The 8066-nt window shown below is 28.3% G+C and overlaps 2 protein-coding genes across 7 annotated transcripts; both read right to left on the bottom strand.

Annotated features, from left to right (window-relative positions):
- Positions 1-1719: 1719 nt before the first annotated feature.
- On the bottom strand, positions 1720-5213 carry LOC145195016 (mitochondrial ribosome-associated GTPase 1-like). Of its 6 annotated transcripts, none has more exons than XR_016446466.1 (11): positions 5050-5211; positions 4867-4931; positions 4594-4698; positions 4175-4258; positions 3900-3956; positions 3670-3787; positions 2979-3043; positions 2658-2754; positions 2306-2387; positions 2091-2156; positions 1720-1999 (listed from the first exon to the last, which is right to left on the bottom strand). XR_016446466.1 is itself a non-coding variant. In XM_090070987.1 (11 exons), the coding sequence occupies exons 1-11, from the start codon at positions 5126-5128 to the stop codon at positions 1908-1910; spliced, it is 933 nt and encodes a 310-aa protein (XP_089927113.1). In that variant the 5' UTR covers positions 5129-5205; the 3' UTR covers positions 1720-1907. The 6 variants fall into 6 exon arrangements, 2 of the variants coding, with proteins under 2 accessions (XP_089927113.1, XP_089927114.1); XM_090070987.1 differs by having other exon boundaries at positions 2091-2179; positions 5050-5205; XR_016446468.1 differs by having other exon boundaries at positions 1868-1999; positions 2683-2754; positions 5050-5212.
- An 809-nt stretch (positions 5214-6022) lies between these two features.
- On the bottom strand, positions 6023-8064 carry LOC145194793 (uncharacterized). The gene is made up of 3 exons (XM_090070986.1): positions 7300-8064; positions 6889-7133; positions 6023-6797 (listed from the first exon to the last, which is right to left on the bottom strand). The coding sequence occupies exons 1-3, from the start codon at positions 7997-7999 to the stop codon at positions 6717-6719; spliced, it is 1026 nt and encodes a 341-aa protein (XP_089927112.1). The 5' UTR covers positions 8000-8064; the 3' UTR covers positions 6023-6716.
- Between the last annotated feature and the right edge of the window lie 2 nt (positions 8065-8066).

Raw genomic sequence — 8066 nt, 5'->3', positions numbered from 1 at the left:
TTGTGGGAACGTGTTTTTCAGCAATGTTTTGTTTCAAAATATTCAAGACAAAAATATATTTTCTAATTTAGAAAAGAAAAAAATGTTTTTTACGACAGGTTTTATTATTAACAAAAGAAAGTAACATTCCAAGCGGACTTTCTCTCACTTCGGAATGTTCTTTTCAATTTGTTCTTATTCATTTATAAAGCAAGCTCACTTCGTTGTCGCTTAAAAGTCGCTATTGCAAACTAACTACCAATGAGTTAAACTTATTCACCGGCATATAAACGGAACAAGAAACAATCGCACAACAAAACATATAGTATGCATATATCGAATGATTTATAGATTTAGGGGCGCAGTTTTAGCCAAACCTAAATTTACAAGTACTCAATATTAACTGTTTAATTTTCTTTCGTATTACAAACTCAAGTTAAATCGTATCTCAAAACGAAAGAAAATCTTAAAAAGAATTAACGTAAAAGACATTTGTTAACTTTAATTAACCGCATAAATAATATTCGCTTGCATTAAGAAAAAACGATGCGTTAGGAAAATAATTCAGAAAACCCACGTTGGTATGAACAGTCTTTTAAATGTGTAATATTGAAAATGAAATCCGAAACAAATTCGAACTAGAAACGTACGTGATTCGTTGCATTCTTTTCAAAATGCAAAGTATATTTACATTTTGAAAAAAGCGATTGTTAATTATTAAGTCATAAAATTTGGCACCAAATGCGCGTTTAAAACCAAACAAACAATACTTTATTAAACACTTATCTAGAAACAAAAAAATTTATTTAAAACATAATCCAGTTCATGATTGAGCAAATTTGCAACAACTAAAATGCGAAAATTTTACTTTAATGAAAAATATTATTTTTTGTGTGTCCGTTTCTCAACAAAAATCAATGAAAAAGAACTATTTTGCATTTCAACTAAGTTTTTTTTTTTTTTTAAAAGAAAAATAAGTAACCAAGCAATTGGTCTCGTACTAGGCACTTTTTTACAACTCTAATGCTAAAAGTTTCTTAAGAATTTCTTTTAATTTTCAGATTATCAAGAGAGAGAAAAAACTAACAAAAAAACAAACAAAAAATATACAATTTGAAAATATGTTAACATGCCATAAAATTATTTGAATTCCATTACCATCATGCAATGTAATATAATCCTCAGCTTTGGCCTTGAACAGAACACAGATTAGAAAATATTCGTCGAACACTTTTTTTATCGAAAAGTAACTAACAGTTTCTTAAGGTTTTAGGGATTCTAGTACTAGTTTCTTATAAACTTGTTTCTTATATCTCTATTTATAAAACAAAAAACAACGTATAATTATTTAATACTTCAACAATCTTCAATTATTTTAAGATGCTGTTTAATTATAAATTCGATTATTTACCGCGTTTCGTTGCTTTTGAAGTCTATAAAACGCGTTCCATTGCTTTTGTGGACTGTAAAACGCGTTTCATTGCTTAGAGGAATATGAATGAATGTTTGGCATAAAATTAACGCTTACAATGAAGTTTATGAATTCGAAAATATGTTTTCAGGGAAAAAGAATTTAATTTTTGTCATGAAATCAATAAAAGGTTTTTAATAAAATGAGATATTAACTCTCCGATTATTTTACTCTTGGGGTTTAAAAAAAAAGAATTAAAATAATCAGAGTTACTGAAAAAAATAGTTTTCTTGAATTAAATCGTTTAACGATGAAGAAAAACGACATTCTAAATAGAATTGACTAGCTAAAGCAAATATTTACAAGAAAAAAAAAAAAATTAATTTAAATATCTCATGAAATAATGTTCAATGTAGCCATGTTGAAATTAGAAACGGAACTAGCATAAATAAAGCTTCGATAAGCTTTTTCGCTATCGATTCGATTATCATTTCTCTTTCGAAACTCATTTTGTCGTTTAAGAGTCTAATGTGAAGCGTCCGAAAAGCTTCTCACGAAACGCCTTCACAAAAACGATAGAACATTTTCGGTGGTCGGGTTCGCCATTATCTAACAGACAAAAAAGATCATTTTGAGAATCTTCACGCATAAGTAACGCTTTTAAAAGAAACACGTTGCAGATTTATAAATACAAACTTACATTTCTTTAGATTGTATTTAGATGCTAAACTCGCCATAACTATATCGAATTCATCACAGGGGGCGTCTAAACCGCAAAAATCAACATATCTAAAAAAATGACCCAGAAAAAAACCATTTAGACTCTCAAAACTGCAAAATTCTTACACAACACCTAAACAAAAAAGAGAAAAAAAGCTCAATTTTCATACAAAAATTGTTGTCACGTGTTCTTACTGCGAATTATTCTCTTTGTTTAGTGTGTACAACAAAAAGTCTGCAATTATTTCTTCTCCAACCACGTGATCTGGAAACGTTCCTTTACATTGAAAAAGTTTTGGTTACACATGTATAAAAATTAAGGTCCAAGAGTTTAAAACGATTTAAATCATTCTGTCTTAAATTTTCTCAACACCAACAAAAAAACTGTTGTAATTTAAAATAACTAATTACGTAAAACTTAATGCAATAACGATAGTAAAATTTTAAAATTTATTGAAATTGAGTTTAGGATTTATAGACCCTACAAGCGCTAAAGATATATACAAAAACATAAGGAATAAGTTCTTGAAAAGTATTCTCCACAAACCTGTCAGAGCTAATTTAATCCCTACCATCGGGTCTTCGATGTGAGGGACTGCAATGCCAGGCGTGTCAAGTATTCTAATACGTGGCGAGCGAGAAATCTTGTAGGTTGCATAACATTAATAAAACGTTTAACAAAATCTTTTATAAAATTTGACAAAATTTAATAAAACTTTTATCAAACGTTAATAACAGAAATTTAGAAAAAAACTGAAAAAAAAAAAAAAATTATTTTGAAATCTTTGAATTTGTAATGGCTCTAAATTATTTTAAATTAAACTCGAAACTAAAACCGCTTAAATAATAAAGGTAGAGAACCACGCACATTGATAAAATTCAACACAGACTTTGTAACCCCTGGTAACCTTCCTACTCGAGTTGCTTTTCCACCTAAAAATCGTAGCAAAATAGAAGAAACATGAACACATAAATGTAAAAAAAAAAAAAATCTACTTAAAGTCTTTGCCTCCCATTTAAAAAAGGGTTTCTATGGGGATAATATAACGCATGAAAATTTATAAAAATCCTCAGGCAAAGAGAAATATAATGCAAAATTTACTTCTAAAATAAAATGACGATATGTTTTGAAAATTTGAGCCGACTAATCAAAAATTGGTAAAAAGCAACGAGAGCCGTTCTTAAAAATGCTTCCTTTCTTATACATTTTCTCCAACCACTTAAGGTGACAATATGATATTATCTTAAACAATATTTAGCATCATCTGAACTTTTATCACAAAAAGATAAGTCATGGTTTCAACTCACACACATTCAATCGCATAATTTGAAAATAAAACCACATGTAAAAAATATCACAAACAACTTTAAAAAATTTGTTATTTATTTTAGGCCAAACTTAAAATATAAAAAGACTTAAAAAAAGAATAAGTAAATAAATAAATAAAAAGATAAATAAATAATAAAGTCATCTGCATTTAATATATTAGCCATAAATCAAGTACATTAAATTAAAAATGTAAAAATACAATCCTAATTTTGAAAAAAAAAAAACTTACCACATGACATATAGTATCTTCGTGCAGCATTAATAAATGATGATTTGCCAACATTTGGTATGCCGCATAATAAAACTTGGTACTGTTTATCGCGCAGTTTTATGAGTTCAGTATTCGTCTAAAAGAAGAAAAACCTCTTGGAGTACAAAAGACGATATTGAAACAATTCAAACTAACGATGTTGAGAGAGTATGTATTTGTAAAAAAACTCAACAAATCAAATAACGTACTTCTATTGCAATGGCTTCATTAGACTTTGTAAAAATATTTTTTAACAAAGGAAGAATCTAAATGGTAAATTTTTTTTTTAAAAAAAAAAATCTAAATTTTAAGTTTTTTCAACTTAAGACTGATAAAATTCAAATGCAACAACAAAAAATATACCAACATAAGTTTTCCAGTGTAAAACATAATGGTAAACACTTTAACTAAAATTACAAATGCTGCATTTTTTTTTTTTATAGATAAAATCACATTCCATTTGAACTAAGGTTGCTAATAATACCTGATTTGCAGATTCCTCAAATTTAGTTTTGCTATTTGTAAATATAACAGGAACATTTTCTGGAGCAATAGCTGTTGCAAGAGCCTGAAATAAAAAGTTATATCAGTTATATATAAAGTTATATTTTATGGTATAAATATTTATAATTTATTAACCAATTAATGAAATTAAACAGAGAGAACATTAATAAAGCATTTAAACATTAATAAAGCATCAGCCAAAATTAACTTGAATTTGTCAGTATTCTAGATGATACAGTGGTGAGAGACGTCTGGGGAATTATCATTGAAAAATAAAAAAGACAAAAAAAAAAAGGATTTCTAAAACAATTTATTTTCTATAAAACAAAATCACATATAAAAAACATTTGCTTAGTTTAAATTGTTTGTTGTGGATAAATTTCTAATAAGGGAACTTACACGTGTTTTAATTTCATCAGCTAAATCTATTTTGTTGATGAGTAAAATTCTGGGCTTCCGCACATACAAATCTTCAAAATCAGGGTTTGAACATGATAGAGGCACCTGAAAATAAATATTTTTACAAATGCATTTGAGAATAGCAATAATTATAATTATAAAACATTATCTTATTATGTAGCAAATCCAAACTTTAGATGCAGTTTTTTTGTTTTTGTTAGGTTTTTGGTATTTTTATAAATCATGTCATAATTTTTTTTGTAGAAAATTTACCCTAGCATCACGAATCTCAATAACGCAATCACATCGATTCACTTTTGCACGCATGATTTGCAAACCTAACAAGAAAAAGATGCTACTTTGCAAAAACCTTAAACAACAGAAACTTCGTGGAATATTCATGAATTATTTTGATTTTTCTAAAAACTTAAGATTTAAGAAAAAAAAAACTGTCACCTCTGACCATATGAAATGGAAGAACTTTGTAAAAAATATCTTTTGAAAAATAAATAGGAAACTCAAACTTTGATCTCATCTTTGGTTCTTCAAATTTTTTTACTTCAATAAAATAGAATGTCTTTAACAAAGCTCCATTATCAATTCTCCTAGCATCTGCTATCAACACAATATACTATATAACCCTTTAAATATAGTTTTTAAAGGCTCAGATAGTATATTATAATGATAGCCAAATATTTTTACTTTTGTTATTTTAAAATGGTTACAACTGTTTTGTTTTTTTAAAGCGGTAATATGTGATTGTCAGCCATCTTAATTTGTCTCCTATATTTGCTAAACATATCTTTAAAGTGGTAACATGTGATTGTCAGCCATCTTAATTTTTCTCCTCTTTAAGATGAATACTACACATGGTTTAGAAAAAATCAGATAAAATTTTTCAAGAACCAATAAAAGGCCTGAATTTTGTACAGGTTCAAGGCAATGTTTAAAAAAAAACACAATCTATGATGATTTAGCAGTTGAGATTAATAATGAAAATAAGTCACCTTTACAAACTGAGCTGGATACAAAAATCACTGTTACAGATCAGTGAACCCTTGTGACTACAATTACCAAGGCATTTTTTAAAATTCATAGCTTAACTGAGATGTACCCTTCTCAACCAGTGGAACCCTGAATGAATGTGAAGAATTAACAGCCGCTAAAAGAATTGTGATGGCAGCTAGTGATAAATACTAAAAGAGGAGTTAAATTAACTTAGTATTTCATTATGAATCTGACTAATGATGAAGAGCAAAAACAGTTCTTTTTTCAAGCTGTAAAAGAGCATCGAACATTAATCCTAGATGCCTTACAAAACTCTCATGACTTAGTGAGAGAATGCAGCTACAAAAACTATTTGTCTTTGTTTTTATTACACACACACAAAATATTTTTAAAAATATCAAGTAAAGAAACAAGTTTTAAATGAATACGCTATGTCTGCACAGAGCATCTACTAATTATAATTTACATCAGCATCATATAAAACATTTCATTTCATAATACATTGATGACAGAGACAAAAAAAACAAACTCTAACAAAAAAATTAATCACATTAAACTTGTTGCTGAAGGATTTTGTACCTGTTAAAATTATATTGACTATCTTATTATATATTTGTATGTTATAAACAAAACCACCATTTATGCACTTGTATATTACAAACAAGATTACCATTTGTATTTCACAGTTTTAGCTCAGTAATAAATTTTTTTCCCTGATTTGCACAAAAATTTCTTTTTGCAATTTAAATACAATTGAGTGTTGCCAGACAACATCAAAACTTCAAAATTTAAAAAACTTGTAATTTGTTGTGAGATTAATAAATATAAATAAAGAGAAGGGAATGTCATTGTGATAAAAATTCTAATATGCTGCAAAAAAAAAAAAACAAACATTATTTACATAGTAAAAATAAATTAATATTTGAAGATTCAAATGCTAGCTCTAACAAGCCAACCTTTAAAAAAAATCTTTAGTAGAGAGACCCTAAGGTACAATAAATATTTCTAAAAGGCACCTTAATATTAATACAGTATACCGATAAAAATTTTACATTTAATACTATTAAAAATAACATTAAGATTTAAAAAAATGTTTGCATAAGTTAAAACAAATATTACACATCGACCATGTTATCAATCCAGCCCCATGCTATTATTGATATTCGCCCTCTGTTGTGATACTTATCTGGAGGAACCTACAAAATGTTTTAAAAAGAGATCTTTAGGAGAACAAAAGAAAATGTTTAACTTAAAAATAATAAAATCTAACAAAGTATGAAAATTTACTTGTAAAATTCCATGTCGCCATATAATATTTACTTCTTTACTGAATGCATAAATAGTTCCATTGGGTTGTGGCATAGAAATAACTGTCTTTGTCTGTGCATGCTCAAAAGCAGCATCTCTTTCTGCGCCAAATGAAACAGCAACAGTTAAATTCTGAGTTTTTGCTTTATCAGGTTTAACGGCAGCTGCATCATGATGAAAAGGTTTCCACTCTTTAGAATCTCGATACCAGTTGAGACGAGTAGCTAGATAGGAGTAGATCAAACTTAAAAAAAAAGTAAAAAACACAGAAAAATAATTTAAAAAAAGGAATCTTCATACTTATAACAGACAGAAGTTTTAGTTACAATGAATTATACAAGATAAATGTAAAATGATTTATTGGTCAGCATATTACAATGAGGAAATTGCCTTTTATATCCATTTGAAAGAAATCTTTTATTTTATCAAGCACCATACGAAATGTAGGGCAAGCTTCTTTCCACTTTTTTTTGTCATCAGCAATCACATGACTATCGCCATGCCACAACTGCCACAAATCCACAGACTCCACTCCACATTTTTCAGTTTCAGACAAAAGCTTTTCATAAATAGTTAAGTCATCAGACTTACAAAAAAGATCATTTACAATAAGAAGATCTCTGATGGTTATTTCTCGAGGATACCTGATAGCAGCAGGAGGACATACCAATATCCGCATATCAGAGGGTTTATGTGAAGGCTTAAAAGTTTCTGTGTTCTTCTTATATGAGAACTCGTTCTTATGATGGTAGTCATTTCTTTGTCCTTGTTGTTGCTTTTGTGTTTCGATAGTTTCATACTTGTTGTCTTTGAACCAGATATTTTTTGAATCACTGCTCATCTCAACACCACTGGAATATACATTATGAGTTTTAGATGGAGATTTTTTATCATTGTTGTGACTTTTGTGCCCATAAAGGTGATTATTAACTACACGCTTTCTGTTCTTTGGAACATCTTCATGTGTGATGTTTATTTCACCAACAGCATCAGCTAATAAATCTACCCCAAATGCCTTAGCTTGATAACGCTCCAGAGAGTTTCGTCTTTCTTTAAGACCACTTATACCACCATGTTTGAGGTCACTCATAGCAACAACTTATTTATTTAAACAACTAAAACAAAACAAAAAAAACCTAAAAAAAGTTATATTTACA

This window comes from Hydra viridissima, unplaced genomic scaffold, assembly GCF_058129835.1.
Source record: "Hydra viridissima isolate aposymbiotic clone 2 unplaced genomic scaffold, HvirCarnegie_v1 scaffold_13, whole genome shotgun sequence".
NCBI lineage: Eukaryota > Metazoa > Cnidaria > Hydrozoa > Anthoathecata > Hydridae > Hydra > Hydra viridissima.
The sequence above is the reverse complement of the archived record's forward strand: the minus strand, read 5'-3'. Positions and strand labels throughout refer to the sequence as shown.